Genomic DNA, 19,218 nt, shown 5'->3' with positions numbered 1-19,218 from the left:
GATACCAAACTCTTGTCAGCACTCAATACCATTTTAAATCCGACTAAAATAGTGTTCCTAACACAAATTGCATTTTTGTTGTAAACAGACTACTTGTTAACGTCTCTGAAAAAATATTTTGTGTCCAAACATGTTAACTTGATTGTTTTACTATTCCAAATAACATATTACTTTGAAAAACATCTCCGTCGGCCACTGGATCGTGGGCTCAGGCTGGGATACGGGCCATTGAGAACAGTATAAACGATCTATTACTAGACGCAGCTTACAGGAGAAATGCCCTCGTTTAATATGCTAGGATGATCGACTTCGGCAGTCTCCAGCTGCTGTTTACATTTTCTAACACGTTATGAGGAGGAATACAAAGTTTGACCCTTTCCTTGTAAGTGGAGGTAAGCACAAGTTATTTTCAGATGTAATGTCTTTAAGCTCATCTAGTCCTGCGTAGTGCAAATCACATTACTATATTGTTATATTAGTCAATGCCTATTTAAAGTGTTCTTAAATTGTTTTAACATTAGCATTGATCAATTTGAAATTTGCTTATTGATTTAAACAACTGAACAATTGTAGGCTTGATGGTTTCTTTTTTCTGCATTTCTATCAGTATGAGATACGCACTCAAAATGTGTCCCCTTCCTTCAGCAACCCCCGACTGAAGATTGGAGTGTCATCACTAGCAGCGAGCAGGTACCCGAAAACAACACTCATTGTCAGCTCGGTGCTGAGAAGAAAACACTCCCACTCCTCCTGGTGGAAACCGAGACCAATCCCTTCAAAACATGTTTCACTCTAGAAATGATCCTTGTGTAACAGGTGGGACCGCGGGAACCAGGAAGTGTTAATTGTTGGCATTATAAATATCGGCACCATAAGGGTGCAAGAGAACCAGGTAGTCGATGTGCAGCTGTGTTTTGGTGTTCCTGTGTTCCCGTGGTTCCCCCTGTGACGAGGTAAGCCGGTTGCACTATTGTTTTGCTCCCTCTTAATTTTTATGTGCAGTACTCTTTTGGTGTCCTGGTTTTATGGTATTGTTATTGGTATATTGTAGGGCGAGTCGGCGGATATACTTTTGGACGTCAGTATTCCGGACTCTCCCGAGGTAATGTAAACTGTGTTTTCAATGTAACTGCTGCGTTAGATTTGTTGTGGTGGTGCGGCGTAACAAGGTTTCTTTTGTTGTTGTAGGAAGTGGAACGCCGCCAGCCACTGTTTCTGCTAGTTGTCTTTCCCTGTGTTTATATCTTGCACATTGTTTTTGCTTATTATTGTCCCTTGTTTGTTTTAGTTTGTGTACGCACTTTTTTATTTGTCTTTACAGTTTTAATAGTATCGTGCAGCGTTTAGCTAGCTTTTAGTGTGTGTCTATAGGAGCTGCGAGGGAGAGCGTCGCTATTGTAGTTGCTCTGCTCTACAGAGCATTGAACGTTTAGTAAAGTAAGGTGCTGGGTTGTGTTTTCTTTTTGAATTGTGCACTATTATGTTTGGTGTGGTGATTTTGTTTATAGTTACACTTTTAATATATTTACTTTAATAATTCACGTGTGGTTTCTTTTTGTTTATTTTATCACAGGTGGTGGTTGACTGCCCTTCTGGGCTTTGGTGGGTGGAGCAGCCAAATATTTATTAATTGGATGGACGTTTCTCTATCTCTCCTCTAGGTGTAGCTGGGGACAATAAATAAGCAGTTATTCTATTGTGCAAGATATATGGTTAGGATTGTGTGTAATTGCACTGCAGCAATTGTGGGTTTTAGTGTTGTTGTTGTTGATAATAAAGATTTTGTTGGCACAACCAATTTCCATTCTTTGGTCTTTTCATTTATTTGAGAGGGGCTCTGTGTGGGGTACCCAAATATTGCTGCTAGATTAATAAGGTTATGTGAGGTTCTATTTCTCGTTAAACTATAGATGGCGTAGTCTGCATCGCGACCTGTACAGTTAAATAGAGAATAGGTCGTGGACGCCACACTTGCAAATATAGTCTTAACTTTTATTGGCAGACCGTCACCCCCGACTGGCAAGCTCTACTTCATATTAATAAATGACTGTGCAACAACCAGGTGTTCTATTAACAATACAAACTAACTTGAGACAGCCAACTCGTTAAAGCATACCTTAAGTTTGTCGTGTGATACAAAAGCAAGTTTTGGCATTTTTGCATTGCCTGCCTCGTCAAACAAGCTCGAGCCACCGCACACAGCGCTGCTGCATCGGGACACAGAGGTGGATTTTAAAGCGACTGAATCAACGAGCTGAGACTACTTTTTGAAGAAATTGAAAACATACCTCTCGTCGAAATATCTGCTATTTAGTTAATTATTTTTTTTTAATTTGCAAATGGCAGACTACATTGCCAAAAAAAAACTAGCACAATCTGATGAGAATCGCTGGCACAATTCAAGGGGAATTAGCTCAAATGGTAGAGCGCTCGCTTAGCATGCGAGAAGTAGCGGGATCGATGCCCGCATTCTCCAAATTGTTTTAATGTATCTGTGTATTTAGTCCCAACGCATTATGGAGATAAATACAAAGTGTGGCAATTCTTTGTAACAGAGACGCCCGACCTACATGTGTATTTAAAAGCAGTCTCCTAATTTGTAATATTCCCCAGGCTGAAAAACTGCAGCGCGCCCTCCATCGTATGCCTTCCGAGAAGCACAAAGAGAGGTATTTTTATATATATTTTTTTAGCAATGGAAGAGTTTATGTTATTTGGGAATAAATATAAATGGCTTGAAGTTTGCTTGCATTGGTTTGCATGCACGTAATTGTGATTACACCCAGAGACGGTGTTTTTTTTCAATTTCTTAATCCCATTAGAAGATGGCACTGTACTATGTTATTATTTCCTCCAATTACACTGAAGAAAAAAACGTGTTCTGTTTTTTAGTTCAAAGTAATACAAAACAAAAATACTCTTGCTGTTTGCCAAAACCCGGGATCGAACCAGGGACATTTAAATCTTCAGTCTAACGCTCTCCCAGCTGAGCTATTTCGGCTTGACAAGTTTCCATTTTCGAGATAACATTCTTTTTTAGAACAGTTATACTATAATTAAGTACATTTCTAAACAATCCGCTAGTAACATATAATCTCAAAGCGCTATAATTTATTTCAGCTCTAATGAAAGAGAAGTATCCTTGCGCATTATATCATCCTTGATTGCGAAATGTAATATTAATTAATTGCCTTCAGTTAATATTTTAGAAAAACTACTTTGCTAACAGAAGAAAAACAAGCTAGCAGAGGATGGTTTCGATCCATCGACCTCTGGGTTCTGGGCCCAGCACGCTTCCGCTGCGCCACTCTGCTACAGCTGCCTCATGACTGTGAATTACCAAGCAGCAAAAAAAAAAACTGAACTAATCGTTTTAACCAGACACACGGCAGTGGCCGGGCCGAACCATGGAAACGTTGCAAATCAGAGATGATCCGTTTTCTTTTTTTCCCAAAAACGGTATGGAAAGTATGCAACTTTTCTGCCCACTTTGATCACAGGCAGTTTTATCCCCCAGTTTCGGCTGCCAATTCCAATATTCTGTCTCGAAAGCATCTTAAATCGTGGAAAGCGCTCTTTGTTTAAAATTACACTGAAGACTTATTTTGTTCGACCAGGCTTACAATTAGATATTTTGTTGTTTTTAAGTAGATTTTGTGAAGCGCATATCGGGCGCTATAGAAAATATATATGATTAATTGATTGATTGATTGAATGTTACCCTGCGTTCGGTCTGGCAGGTTTAATTCTTCAAAAGACAACGCCGAAGGGTCTGATAAATGACATTGTAATTATCTGAGATGATGCATGTAGACAATATGTAAAAATGGTTGTTTTCGAATTTGTATCATTTAATTTCATTTTTCTTTTTAAATGTAGAGCTGTTTTATAGTTATTAATGTATTATTATTAGGCTTGTAGTATTAATATTATTTCATAATGTTCATTACTAACGTCGGTATTGCCGGTATTAAACACAGCCAGATATGAGGTTCAGTCCAAACAGAGCGCCGAACTCAGCGAGGTCCAGCAGGGGACAGTAACTTCACACGGGGCCATTTCATCAACCATCACCTCACAAACACAAACAAGCAAATCATTATTATTCTCCATTTTTAAAAGTCGCTCAGCGCTCTCCTGTAGCAGAGCGTTAAGTCATTTAAATTCAGCTCTGTGTGCTTTCTGAGCGGCTCACTTAACGCGCCTGAATGCATCGCATTGAACACAGCGCTGAAAGAGCCAACATGGCGAACTCTGGCATCCAGTTTCATAACCGCCTCGACAGGGAGGTCAGCCAATCAGGCTCACATGCTGGGGATAGAGTGTTTCTACAGCCAATCAGGCTCACATGCTGGGGATAGAGTGTTTCTACAGCCAATAATACGCGATGGTTCCAACCAGGCCCGCCTTCTGCTAGTGACGCTTTCATTTCAGTACAGGAAATAGAGAGGTTTGTTTTGTTCATGTGTGGAGAGGTGGCTGCAGTCAGTGATGATTTTACAACACGCTGTCTCCTGCTGTTTAAAGTATTTAGGCTGGGGTGAAATGTTTTCTAATAATTAGTGATTTTTGTGGTTGTTTATCACCTGCACGGAGTTCCGTGAAAAGGAAAGCATCCCTTTTCTGTGTTGAATTTCACACACAGAGCGGAGCGCGTCAGTCGCAGCTACAGACAAGTCGAGCTTTTCAATGAGATTATTTAAAGAGAAACAAACGCGTTGAAGCTCCAGCAGAGCTCTGCGCGATTCTGAAACACGAAAGTAAAGTTACTCCTTGCAAAGCATGTTGTTTGTGTTCTTTCTTTATCACACCAGAAGAAGTGACGAATATATTTGAATGGGAAGACTACAGTAAAAAAAAAATATATATATTACTAAATACAAACCGCAGGCGGTGTTTGTGAATGAAAAGAGGATTCCGCTAGACCAGTCTGAAACTGAAACCAGTGAAGATGGACGTCAGTGTCTCCGTGTCGTTGTTTCAAGACGAGCTCGCCTCCACCGTCGAGCACGCAGTGAACGCGGCTGTACACACCGTCTTGTGTGCAGTTACTAAAGTTTTTGTCAGTAAATACACTGAATTACAAGTGGAAATGGCTGGAAAGGAGAAAGAGAATGAAAGTCTGAAGCTGAGATTGGAAATATCAGAGAGCGAGCTGAAAGCCGTGCGAGAATGTATAAACGCTGCAGATGCAGACATTAAACAGCCTTTAATATTTCAAGGTAAGATTGATTTTATTGTGTGGTATTGCTTGGTCAATCCAGCACCTTAAACCACCTTCTATTGGAAAGATCTTGGTTAGAATTTCTCTAAAGACACGTTTTAAAGTGTTTGATTATAATAAGCGCTTTTAATAACACAGCTCTGTCCTGATATTGGTTATAAAGAGTCAAATCGAGGCATTGTATTATTTTATATATTTAAATAGGTATTGTAGAAAGTACTAGATTGGTAAATCTTAACCAGTCTAATTTAGGAGGCTTAAATGGTATCCTTCTGGTAAAGTGATGTCTTGTTGTATAGTCCCACTGAGACAGTCACAGACCATATTGCAGAGGGTTAGAATAATGATTTGTGATCTAATATCAACATACAGGCAGCAGCACATCGGGTTTCAGTGTTTGATTGAACTGTTTGACTGCGATTCTATTTTTAGATAAATGGTTTCATTGTATTCCGCTCCAGTGCTGTTGAGTTTGTCTTTGGTACAGTCGCGGCTCATTCGCTGCTCGTTCTTTTGCTTTAGTCTTTTTTCCTTCTTGTTCCACACACACACATTTACACGATCTTTCCAGACCTCACTGTGTGAAGAAAGTGGCGGCAGCAGCACCCTGCCTGCACCAATCCGCTGTAAGATTTTGGACCCGAGTGGTTCCACAAGTTCAATTAAGGGTTGAAGTTGGAGGAAGTAAATACAACACAGTAAGGTGTCAACTAAATTGTATCATTTTATTGAATCTCTAGATTGAGTCTCTAAATAAAGTACTTTGTTCAGCTGATGGTAAACAGAATTAGGAAACGATCGCTCATATTGCTTAAACATTTACTAATCCAGGTTATTATTTAAGAGCAGAGATGAGTTTGCACAGGATACATACAGTAGGGAGAGCCACACCATTACAAATGTATTTTAATACTACAAGGGATGTTATTGGATTTATATCCAGAGGTCACGTGACGTTGCACAAGTAAGCTTCCAGTGTTGTTGCTAATGATTATTACACAGGTGGAGTTTGTACAAAAAACATATTGCTGCACTTTAAGTTGTGTAAATCACATGTTTAAATGAAACTGCTTTGAGAATAAGCAGGCTATCCTGCTGCAGTCGCTTGTCTGCTCATTGTATTTGACACATTGAAGCTTGTATTCTGCGTTGACCGTTTCCTTCAAAACCGTTCTCACAATACAGGATCAGGTAACAAAAAGACATTCCTCAGACACTTTGCTCAGACTGCAAGTCTCCAGGCTTGGTTTCTAAGCATGTTTGCAGTTTGAAATGGATGTTTGCATTAGAACAATGCAAAGGCAGAACGGCGGTCATGATGGTGATTGACAGGGAGGTAGAAGTGGATGCAATGCTCCAGTGTGAGGCTACAGGAGGTGAGAAAGACCAGCAGCACTGAGGCTTGTACAGGACGTAGAATAAAAAGATGTTCATATGAAAATGCCTTTTCCTTCACTTTGTTCATAGGAACACAAACACAGCGTTAACTGATAATTGCAATGTAGAATAACAGGAATGGTATCAATGCTATCATGTACCTAAATCACCAAACTATTATACTGGCTCACCCCTATACGAAATAACTGAGTAACAGTAACTTTAAATCCCTGATCAAAGCAACTAACAAACCTAGCTAGTAAGTAAGAGATCTAATTGTATACAATTTTGTTTCCCACAGATCCCAAAGAGAGCCATGCTATCCCTGAATCTGAAGAACAGGAGGGACCAAAAATAGAAGCAGTTTACACACAAGAGGGGTCCTTTGATCAGGAGTGGTGTGCAAGTCTAATGCAGGTTACAGAGCTGGCATGTGTTAAAGATGAAGAGGTCCCTCAACAGGAATGTGTCCCCATCGCAGAGGAACTTCCCCATGAAAATCATGTCTGTACACTTGAGGAGAACAACAAGCTGGGATCCAACCTGTGTGATGACTCTCCATCTGAATGTGAACTGGGATTCAGAGGTAATCCTACAAAACAAGCAGCATTGAGCTGCCTATTCATCCTTCAGAACCTGGTACTGAACACCAGCAGTGTGCTTGAGATTCATATTTTAACCAAGGGGAGCTGCCCAACCACTATGTCAACAAGGACATCACTGTGCTTGCTTCTGAGGCACCTGCTAGATGTGCAGCCGCTGCCACGCCTCTTTAGAATGCTGTGAGATCAGCGGTGTCCAATCACGCTAGATGTGCAGCCGCTGCCACTCCTCTTTTTAGAATGCTGTGAGATCAGCGCTGTCCAATCACGCTCCTGGAAGCCATTCCGCTTCACATTGAACAGGTTCAGTTATATAAAGTGATACTCCTGTGTCTGGATGGACACCCCTGTGTTAGATCTTTGCCTTTTCTCATTCCTGGTAGACTGTTTGCAGTTGTGCTGCTCCCACAGCTTTACAGAGCTGCAGGGATCACATGTCCCATCACTGGGTGATGCCAAATCCAGTCGGGTTCCTCAGCGTCACCAGAAGAAACATTTCAGTAGAGAGTTTCTGTGGAGAATGTATGCAGTAGGATCGCCAAAATTAGTCTTATTTTATTTCATTTTTAAAAGCTCATCTCATGGCAACTATCCAGAGGACTGTAATGTTTGCTCGCAACACCACATTTCACTTTTGTGCTTCTCACAGTAAGCATTGCTGTGTTATTATTGTCACAGTACAGTAAGTACGTGTGTGGAGGTGTTCTGTACAGCAGACCAGCGAATCAGTTTCAGCTGGGAGGGGATTCTGGGAATCGTAGTTTTACTGGATCTTTGCTCTACAGATATTTTACACAACAAAATTTGATTAATAAAAAATGAGTTGTGGAAAAACCAAACCCCTGCAGCCCTACATAGTTCTGCATGTCGTGTGTCTTCAATACAGCTAGAATAAAAAGACAAGGTGCAGTGTGTGGGATTGCAAATGGAATTTCTATATGAATTATTATCAAAAAAATAAATATATATTAGATAAATTGCTGTGACTGAAACTTGTGGGACACTAACTGTTAAATGAATCCGCCTCATCTCAAGCAACCAATCACTGAACTGCTCATTCGCTTGTGTTCAGAACAGTGCATGTGGAAGAATGCTGTACAATGACCTTTGTCTCTCTTCTCTTTCTTTCTTTAGCTTCTAAAGTAGATGAAGGAGAACACGACTCCACTCCATCACCCCAGTGCAAAAACTCTTCTAGAGGCAAACCACAGAGCAAGAAACACAGAGAAACGACACCCCAAGAAGAAAATGTGAAGACATTGAGAACTCACTCAGTTACAATCCCTTCTTTACAAGACAGACACCCACTTACTGTAGAGAGTACAGAGACGGCACATTCTGTATGTTTTAACAATTCTGAAACCCAGGGCAACTTGAAGACCTTGCCTCATTCTATGAAAGGTGGGAAGAGTTCCTGTCAATTAGACACTCCTGAAACTCACAGGAGGGACTATGTTTTCCTGGGCTGATTGTGGGAAGAGTTTCAATCATATATCACTGCTTAAAAGACACCAGCGCATTCACACAGGAGAGAAACCTTCCCACATACAGACCAGTGATAAGAGTTTCACACAGTTAGGAAATCTGCATTCACACCAGTGCATTCACATAAGAGAGAAACCTTATCACTGTACTGAGTGTGGGAAGAGATTAAGTAATTTAGGAAACCTTAAAATCCACCAGCGCATTCACACAGGAGAGAAACCTTATCACTGTGCTGTTTGTGGGAAGAGATTCAACCAGTTAGGACACCTTAAAAGACACCATAACATTCACATAGGTGTGTAATCCTATCTTACAGGACTAGAGAACATTCTCAGAAAAGCAGACACTTGGGGACAACTAAACAACACGAGCGCATTTGACTAAATACAGAAATATTAACTGAAAACAGAAGTCGCTTGATAAATCTGGTCACCCCTAATCACAATTTGTTCAGATAAAAAACTCACCAAAATCTGTGTTCATCATGTTGAGCATTCTGATTGTGTTACATCACATTAGTAATATATTAAATAGATTGTTATTAGGAGTGCAAGTTTCTCTTTTTCCTCCTGCATTGCTCAGCCTCTTGCAGTGTGTTGTGTGGAATCTTCCCTGATACCATGGTGAATCTGCGGTACCTCAAGACTCAGCACAGTATACCACAGTTATCATGCGGGCAGCTTGAAGCGGAAAATCAATACTGTTTCCAGCAGGGTGCACCAGAGAGCTTTTAGCACGTTAATGGGTTGCATACCATTGCTTCTTAACAAGGTGATTTCTGCTCCTGATGTGTTGAATACTCCCCTCTCTCTCTAGTACTGGTCTCTCTGCTGTGCTTGAAAGAGTGACTACAGTTAACTTCAACTTTTTAAAACCTGTAGTCTCCTCTAATCTTTTTTTTTTGTTCCAGACTAAATAGATTTAGTTCCCTCAACTGTTCTCTCAACATATTTAGGGTTGGTTGAGTTTACAAGGAAAACAACTGACTCTGGAGAGGAGTTACCAATCAATGCCAGCACACTGGAGATCCAGAATTCAGAACACAGAACCAGGGAGGACATTCGGCCCATCAGTGCAGCAGCTGATTGATCTCGAAACTGTTAAGTCGGGTCTTAAAGGATCCCAGCCCTAACAACATGACTTGGTAACCCATTCCATCCCCGCACCACACTGTGTGAGAAGGTGTCTCCTACCCTCTGTCCTATGGCTATCCACACTTAATTTCCAGCAGTGTCCTCTGGCCCTGGTGTCAGTGCTATGCCTGAGGTATTAGTTTGGGTTAACTTTAAGCCCTGGGATTAGTCTTCACCTTTATGATTGCTTCCCCGTTGCTGGTAGAAATGAGTCTATCACAACACCAAGGTCTTTCTCTCACACCCACTGGGTATTTCAATCCTACTTTTTTCCTACTAAAAAGAGACTTAGTAATACAATTGTGAAATGTTTCAATAAGAAACATGCACTCCACACCGTACAGCAGCTGACTGATTTGCTAATGAAAGAAGCAGCTCAACCACAACACCTGGTATAATGAACATGTTTGTGAGCCGAGTGTTTGCAGTACTGTACTGTAGATATGAAATCCCAGAGAATGCTTCATTTTGCATGACTGATAACTAATCATTCTATTGCCTTTAATACTGTATATGGGGCCCCCTGTCTGCACGCTGCTGACCCCAGCATTGATCCTGCACTGTGTTAAGAGAACAATGGAGATCACTGACACTGTGTCAATAGATTTGGATCATAGGGTATAGAGGAAATAGTTTTCAAGTGAAGTATGGAAATTTGGAAGAGGAGGGCATCACACAGTATCACAGTGTAGAGAATGAAAGGGTCCTTAATGAGGGTTCAGTGGTGAAGGAGTGCATTTGCCTGGGAGAAGGTATAAAACAGAGCAGGGTGGAGGGACCAGAGCAGCTGAAGAGTGGAAAAGCAGCATCAGCACCTTGTCAAGATGAAAGCCTGGACTACAAGAGCCATTCTCCTCTCGGTCCTGACAGCATGGCTTCTGTCAGGGGCTGGTAAGACTGCCTTTCTCCTGAGTAACATGGGGAGGGAGGGAGGGATTGCATTGATTGCCTTCAACCTAAAATAAATGGGGGAAGAGATGGCATTGACTGACTTTCATCAGAATAACAGAAGGGTAGGGAGATAGCAGAAAGTCCATGAGATAACGGTGGAGAAGGCAGGCTTTTCCTCAGTGCTGCACTATTGAATAATCAACTTACCATAAGAATATCCTTCTTTGTTCTTAATTTGTACATTGCCATTTAAAAGAATGATTTCCCCCCTCCATTTCCTCTGTGTGCAGATGCAAGGAGCCTCCTTGAGGAGTCTGAAGAGCTGGGAGATGATGATTACCAGGCCAGCAAGAGAGAACTGGGTAAGATCCATTCTTCCAGAACTCAATCCTATATTCTCAACACAGAGGTTTGTCTACTTGTCTTGGGGTTTGATTTGATGAGCCTGTACTCCACTAGAATAAGACACAGCATTTAGAGAACTTGAAAACTCCCATGTGTTGCATCAACCACCTCCCACCATGGGGACCCCTTATTTACCCCTAAGAAATAAGAGGCTGCTTCAGACCAGAAGGTGTAAGATGCAGCTGTGGCTTATCCACGTGAATAGCCAAATCAACTCGTCGTTTCTTATCATTTATAAGAACTTATTAGATATTATTTAAATATTTACTGTCATAAACAGTAAATATTTAAATATATTGGGGGGGAAAAAACAAATCAAGGTTTGCATTTGAAATTTCCCTTCGAGTCGATCTTGCCTCCTGCTCATCTCTTCAATAAACCATTGCAGGGTGTGTATAAAATACACTGAGATTTTAAAATGTTCATTCAGTTTGATTTACCTTTTTCACAAAATATACATATCCTTGAAACATATAGACCTGCTCTTAATATTCAAAGCACTTTTTATACAGCAGATTTAATATAATAATTTATTTAAGAGATATTAAAAATGCAAACTGTTTACTGCAAGTTGATTTATTACAATTCCTTTCCTTATATAATATGTTGCACTTAAAGTGGTTTATTTATATAATATTAATTCAAGTATTCTACACTGTTGCAGTTATTAACAAAAGTGCAGAATTTTATGACCATAATTACATTTTTTCAAAACAGATACAAAAATCTTAATAAAATCCCAATTTTGCTAATCGGTCCGTTTGCATTCTCCATTCCATGGTGTCATTCCTTTCATAGCACTGAATACAACACAGGACTGCTCTCATTAAAAATGTAACCACAGCCTGTGTTTACAGATCTCAGCAACACTGTGGAAGACTCAGAGGAGCAGGAAGGAGCACTGGAGAACAAGAGAGCGCTGGGTAAAGAAAGAAAGAAAGAACGAAAGAAAGAAAGAAAGAAAGAAAGAAAGTTTCTTATTTGCAGGATTTAAGTTAAGCAATGACAAAAAAGCACAGTCCTGGACAGACCACATAATTTGTTTAGAAACCCAACCTGATTAATCATCACTAATCATGCATAACATCAAGGGCTACTGTATATCCAGAAATCTCATGGTTAAACCTCACAGCTCTGCATTGTAATGTAATGGGGAACTCTCTGCCTCCCTGTGTTGAGTGTCCTATGAAGCTGTGCACTGCAGTCGAGGGAATCCTTCATTGCTTCATGAAGCTCTATTCTCCCTGTTCCAGATGCAGAGGATTCAGGCGACAGTGATGCTGAACTGGACAGTGATGGACTCAAAGGAGAGCGGGAGTTGGGTGAGTCCTTTGAAAAGCACGTCTGGGTAGTGTGTGGGTACAACGTTAAACCTTCAAGAGGAACACATTTTGAATTACAGATGATAGACTTAAGACCAAACCCCAGTGAATCTGACCACAGTTAGCTGCTGTTTCTCTACTGGCGCTAACACAAAGTGCCTAGATCTGTTTCCTAATGTTCGTCTAACTCTATAAACCTATTTCTGTTTTACCTGATAGGAGACAATATGATGGAGAAAAGAGCTGACAGTGAGTACAGACGGCCTATAGCTTCTTCTGTTGAGTGTGTTTCTGTCTGTCTGTCTGTCTGTCTGCCTGTCTGTCTGTCTGTCTGTCTGTCTGTCTGTCTGTTACACTGACGCGGAAGAGGAAAACACAAAGCTTGAGGGATATACACTTTGAAAATATTTCACCTGTTTGCATTTAACATGTGCATTTAAATGTGTTGATGCAGCACCTTTAATAAGACTTATTGTATTAATTGATCACCTTAAATGTCAGTAAGAAGGATCGCCCAACTGAGATATAATAACTTGACTAAAAGGTTGTCCTGTTCCCTTACCCTTTTATCAATCAATATTTATTTTATATAGCGCCTTTCATAGTTGACCACAGTTGTTTTGTGCATAAGTCTGTGTGATTATTTTCATATGTAATGCAGACTAAAATATCTTTCTGTTAGTAAGTGCCATCACCTTCTAGTGCATAGCAGTGAATTGAAAGCAGAAGGAAGCGTGATCCAGTCACTGGCTCTTCTATAAAGACACTTTGACTGATCCAGCCTACATTATGAACATATATCTAAGACAGACAACTAGAACTGAAGAGCAGCTCCTGAACTCAGGGGAAAACATCGTAACACACACTCTAACAAAATGAAATCTGAAGCTCCTTACTGTTCAGCAATCTGCTTTAATGTACATTGAAATCCTAATCCAAATTTGGAGAGTTCCTCAACATGGTCTGTGTTTAAATAGAAGGGATGCAACCTACTGTTTGTTTAATGATCTTCACGTGCTTTCTGTCTCCTGAAGTGGTCCTGACACAGTCCATGGTAGTGAAGAAGGATGCCCTGTCCAAAAGATACTACAGAAGTAAGTGTGTGTCTCTCTGGAGCTGGCTCCTGGTTTGGGTGAACTGCATGGATTGTAGACTGCAGGTCAATTGATTGAAGACATTGAGAAACACTTCAGCATTACAACATATTCTACCATGGAGTGGTTTCATAGTTCTGGACAGACTGGAGGAAACACTTTGAAATGTGCCCCTTGGTGACTTCATTAAGCCTGTAACAGCTATCAAAATCAAATGGTATCCTCAGAGGAACAGAAAACATTCCAGTAAATGGAACACAAACATGAATATAAAGTGAACTATTAAATACAATAACCACTGTTTCTGTTTTTCTTTCTCTTTGGAACAGCTTTCTGTTGTAAGTATTTTATTTAATTATGGTACATTAATATGTAGAAATGAATTGTATATATTGTTTTAAATTGTATTTAATGGTGTGTGTTTGTTTCATTTCCAGATTATAGCATCTGTGCTCGTGGTAAGTGTGAATCTGATATTTTAATAAAAATGTGACTGCACACTACAATACAATACACATGTACTGTGCGCTTCATAAGAAATGAATACATGTTAACAATGGGGCCTCCTACAGCTGATGTTGAGAATATGGAATGGGGTATTATTGTATAATAGTATGAATGAGCTGCTCTTAATAAGAAATGACATCTTCATTTTATACATACTCGCATAGTGAGGTGTTCTGTATCCTGTGGGAGGGGATATAAAGAAGGAGCCCTGGCTTTGGATTTTGCCAATAATAGAAATGTACAAATAGAGAGACACTCCTTTGAAATATATAGCTCTCTAATACACTACTGAGGCCCCATCCTTGTATAAAGCAGCCACTGCAGTGACTTCAAATGGACTGAACTCAATATATCACTTTTATCTTTCACAGTAAGGTACAGATGCTACTATGGTAAGTATATGGATTCTACTTTATTTGTTGCAGCAATCAGTGGGTTTTATTTATTATTTTCAATCAGGGCACAAATTGTTTATCAGTGTAGCTTTGCTGAGAGGCTTCAGTGACACAGTGGCTAGAGTGCAGAGCTGCAGTGTGGAAGGTAGTGGGTTTGAGCAGTTCAATGACTAGAGTGCAGAGCTGCAGTGTGGAAGGTAGTGGGTTTGAGCAGTTCAATGACTAGAGTGAAGAGCTGCAGTGTGGAAGGTAGTGGGTTTGAGCAGTTCAATGACTAGAGTGCAGAGCTGCAGTGTGGAAGGTAGTGGGTTTGAGCAGTTCAATGACTAGAGTGCAGAGCTGCAGTGTGGAAGGTAGTGGGTTTGAGCAGTTCAATGACTAGAGTGCAGAGCTGCAGTGTGGAAGGTAGTGGGTTTGAGCAGTTCAATGACTAGAGTGCAGAGCTGCAGTGTGGAAGGTAGTGGGTTTGAGCAGTTCAATGACTAGAGTGCAGAGCTGCAGTGTGGAAGGTAGTGGGTTTGAGCAGTTCAATGACTAGAGTGCAGAGCTGCAGTGTGGAAGGTAGTGGGTTTGAGCAGTTCAATGACTAGAGTGCAGAGCTGCAGTGTGGAAGGTAGTGGGTTTGAGCAGTTCAATGACTAGAGTGCAGAGCTGCAGTGTGGAAGGTAGTGGGTTTGAGCAGTTCAATGACTAGAGTGCAGAGCTGCAGTGTGGAAGGTAGTGGGTTTGAGCAGTTCAATGACTAGAGTGCAGAGCTGCAGTGTGGAAGGTAGTGGGTTTGAGCAGTTCAATGACTAGAGTGCAGAGCTGCAGTGTGGAAGGTAGTGGGTTTGAGCAGTTCAATGACTAGAGTGCAGAGCTGCAGTGTGGAAGGTAGTGGGTTTGAGCAGTTCAATGACTAGAGTGCAGAGCTGCAGTGTGGAAGGTAGTGGGTTTGAGCAGTTCAATGACTAGAGTGCAGAGCTGCAGTGTGGAAGGTAGTGGGTTTGAGCAGTTCAATGACTAGAGTGCAGAGCTGCAGTGTGGAAGGTAGTGGGTTTGAGCAGTTCAATGACTAGAGTGCAGAGCTGCAGTGTGGAAGGTAGTGGGTTTGAGCAGTTCAATGACTAGAGTGCAGAGCTGCAGTGTGGAAGGTAGTGGGTTTGAGCAGTTCAATGACTAGAGTGAAGAGCTGCAGTGTGGAAGGTAGTGGGTTTGAGCAGATCAATGACTAGAGTGAAGAGCTGCAGTGTGGAAGGTAGTGGGAGTGGCTGTGCCGGGATGTGAACCTCCTGGTATCAAGCCCTTTTCTTTAACCACAGGGCCACTGTCCCTGAGTAGCTCAGGGAGGGGGTTAAGTTCTGGGCTACAGTGTTTAACGCAGTGGGTTTAAGAAACTGTGTTAAAAATAGACTGTTCCTAATTTTCTTTTCTTTTTTTGTGTAGCTCATCACTATCACTACTATTTCTACTACCATCATGGGTACCACTGCGCTCGCTGTGAGTATGCCTTATTATTTCTGTATACATTGGCTGTGGGATATATTAGAACAATTTGAAATAGAAAACCAAGTGTCATTCCATATCAGTTTAGAACATGAGGTCGACCAGGTCAAATATGGAAGGAACTCCAAGAGAGACACAGAATTGTTGGAATAAGTTTTATAACAGATGCCATCCATCATAATCCTTCAACTGGAAATATCAAGACGAGTTTATGATTCATCTTTCAACTGCATTGTCTCAAACTATTGATCGATTGAGGTCATTCGTAACTTATTGGAAAGAGGAAAGTCTAACCTGTCTCCTGCAATCAAGAAATGTATACTTAAACTTATTACATGTGTGTGATCTCATGCCGGAGTAACCAACTCCACAAATAATCCCAGGAGATCTGATGAATGGGATTGCTGCTGTTTTATGGTGTGTGTACAGTAGTTCTCTGTGGGAGGTCATAATGTCAGGGTTGGCTTTGAGTTGAGAAGAAGGGTCCACTGACCTCACTCTCCTGTGGAACTTTTGTCATTTCAGTGAAACAAAATATAAAGCAGGGGTCAAAAGCTTTGATCTAGGATTGCTCTGAATAAAACCTCAGAAGCATGTTTGGCATTTGAACTAGTATAGAGGGTTTCTGTGTCTTTTATTGATAGGATTGAATTGCAAGGTTGTGGTGGCTCCAGTTTAGCAGTTGATTCCATACCCTTTGGGATTGTGAAATTGCATGCTGAATTACACAAAGCTTTTTTCAAATTTGTAATTCAAATGAGTGCAATACAAAGAGTGTGGAGGATGCTGTCTACACATGGGAGGGAGTTCAATTCTGCAGCTCAGTGTGACACTGATTGTCTGTATTATTAGACAATGCTGACCATTACCACCCCACAATCTCATTACCTAGCTGTGCAATGCTCTGTAGGGTATCGATCAGAACAATAGCTTTTCTGCCCAGGTTGCTGATAATGTCTTCAATTGGTTTTAGACTGGCGTCCCTACCGCTGCAGGCGATGCCAGCACTACTGAGAAGCAGCAGCGCCCAAGGATCACAGTGCTGGAGTTTACCTGACAGCAGACCTGCAAGCAAAGCTTAAACACACCAGCAACCTTATTTTGTAGCATGGCTGTAACCTTTCTGTTGTGGTCCCTCTCCCCACACACAGCTACAGCACCCATACTTATTTCTATCATGCCATTCCCAGTTTGTTTAAAACAGCTGCTCCCTGTTGTGCATTTGGTCAATCTCTTCAAGCATATATAATAGAGACAACATTATTTTTCTATTGGGTGATTCCCTGCCTCTGGTGAAGCAGGTCTTTACATTGTATGGAAAGGTGTCCTTATTTAACATGTAGTCTCAGATTCTCAGTGAGATCACATGCTCACACATGTTTGAATAGAAGCACAGCTGCACATGGGCACATATACAAAGCGTTACTTGGAGAGTGTGCTTGATTGATTTGCCCCAGCTCATAATCACTGCACCGAGTCAGGTTTGACCAGTAGACTCCGTTCTTCTCCCATCTCCTCACAGCCACCCTGTGATGTCACAAGTGTCCTGTGACAGACCTTGTTCACAGACTGACAAAAACATTGTGTTCATATAGAGATTTTCTTCATCTCTCAATTATTTTAAAATCTCTTTATTTGCATTCATGACAACAAATGCTCAAACTGTTGACCAGTATAAATGCTGTCTGCTGTTACATGAAACTGGGAAAAAGCCTCTCTCTTTCTGTAAAGCTTTTTCACCAATAAAACTATTAGCATCAATGTCTCATTTTGGACTGGTTTATTTCACATGACATGTATTCTTGTTATACTGCCACCACTGAAATCACTCAAAAAGCACTCATTTATTGTCATCACTCTAATCCATGTGCGTGTATTTCCTTGAATGCTAAAGTTATTTAAAACTGGATAGGAACAGGTTGACATGTGGGGCATGTTGTCCATATCCTCCTTTGTAAAAACTTGTTAAAAGTAATCATTTAATATATTTGCTATTTTTGTTTTCTTCGTCTATGATTTTGCCATTTGTATCTCTTAGACAGTTAACCTCCTCTTTGAATGTTCCCTTGCTGTTATAATATTGGACAAACATTTTGGAGTTGGTTTGAGCCCCCTTAGCAATGTTCATTTATATCTATCTCTCTTGGCCTTTCTAACTTGCTTTTTGACTTGTGTTTGCAGTTCCAAATAGGAGGAGTGGCCAACACTGTTGCAGCAGCAAAGGTCATTCAAAATGATCTAGACAGCATTCAGAACTGGGCAGACACATGGCAAATGACATTTAATAGAGAAAAGTGTAAGGTACTGCACACAGGCAATACATTTCTCCCCCTTTCCTTTCTATATTAGTTAATTGTAGGCTCTTGTTTTTTTTTTTTTTTTTCTTTTTTTTTTAAACATCACTGAGTCCCTTGTCCCTGTGCAACCACAATGTGCAACCACAATTGTTTCAAGTATTGTATTATTTTCATAATACGGATCTCCAATATGTCTGGAAGAGGCAAAGGTGGTAATGGACTCAGGAAAGGAGGCGCTAAGCGTCATCGCAAAGATAACATCCAGGGCATTTGTGGCACACTCTACAACCCGGTTTCTCAGAGACGTCGGATTCAGTGGCCAAGAGTTGCGTCGCACAGTGAAGAACTTATCTGAAGCAGCAGAGAGGAGCAGCAACTGGCTGTGGTTGAGACGGAAAGATTCTGGCTGGGGACAGGTAAGTAAGCTGGGCTGAGTTGAGTGGGGGACGGAGGGGGGTGATGCTGGGACGCCAGAATCACCGTCGAGCCCTCTTGAGGTGTCGTGGGCTAGTCGACGAAACACTGAGGATGGAAGGTGCCCACTTGAAAACCCCAGAGATGTACCCTACTTAGCTCAATCCAGACGGTTGTCATGCTGATGCGCTGGGGAGGCCGCACTTTGGTTGATCCCCGGAGCCAGCATCGCAGCCGTTGTGTGTGCTGATGCGCCAGGGAGGCAAAATAAGCTGATCCCTGGAGCCAGCATTACACTTCAGCCATTAACACCAGACAGAAGGATATCTACATCATCATATGGAAGGAAACGTAAATGGATGGAGACGCATATGGATCACATTAGTTTACTGTAAAGCTACATCTTAGTTGGTGCTTATCTTGGCGAGAGCCAAGTTCAAATCAGCATGAAGTTTTAACATCTACTCTCGTGTAATGGAAATCATGAAGATCTGGATACGTCCAGTGACTGCTGTGAATAGTGCAGCTGGCAACAAGGGAAAGACCTTGTGACAGCCTGGAGAGACAGCTGACAGGAGGAAAGAGAC

General features: G+C 41.2%; 1 protein-coding gene and 1 pseudogene across 2 annotated transcripts; one reads left to right on the top strand and one right to left on the bottom strand.

The window, feature by feature from the left end:
* Window positions 1–616: 616 nt before the first annotated feature.
* LOC117971693 (small nucleolar RNA U3) lies at window positions 617–812 on the bottom strand (annotated as a pseudogene).
* LOC117395251 (uncharacterized) lies at window positions 796–17,675 on the top strand. 2 transcript variants are annotated; one of them, XM_059017173.1, is made up of 10 exons: window positions 796–953; window positions 6,903–7,187; window positions 8,338–10,712; window positions 11,003–11,074; window positions 11,975–12,040; window positions 12,371–12,439; window positions 12,659–12,688; window positions 13,474–14,432; window positions 15,861–15,914; window positions 16,894–17,675. In XM_059017173.1, exons 3-8 carry the CDS (start codon window positions 10,646–10,648, stop codon window positions 13,605–13,607), a joined length of 438 nt encoding a protein of 145 aa, XP_058873156.1. In that variant the 5' UTR covers window positions 796–953; window positions 6,903–7,187; window positions 8,338–10,645; the 3' UTR covers window positions 13,608–14,432; window positions 15,861–15,914; window positions 16,894–17,675. The 2 variants fall into 2 exon arrangements, with proteins under 2 accessions (XP_058873156.1, XP_058873155.1); XM_059017172.1 differs by lacking the exons at window positions 796–953; window positions 11,003–11,074; window positions 11,975–12,040; ... (3 more) ...; window positions 15,861–15,914; window positions 16,894–17,675 and adding an exon at window positions 4,447–5,222 and having other exon boundaries at window positions 8,338–10,646.
* Window positions 17,676–19,218: the final 1,543 nt, after the last annotated feature.

The sequence above is a fragment of the Acipenser ruthenus genome, chromosome 55 (assembly GCF_902713425.1).
Source record: "Acipenser ruthenus chromosome 55, fAciRut3.2 maternal haplotype, whole genome shotgun sequence".
NCBI classification, from domain to species: domain Eukaryota; kingdom Metazoa; phylum Chordata; class Actinopteri; order Acipenseriformes; family Acipenseridae; genus Acipenser; species Acipenser ruthenus.
This window is presented reverse-complemented; position numbering and strand designations above follow the sequence as displayed.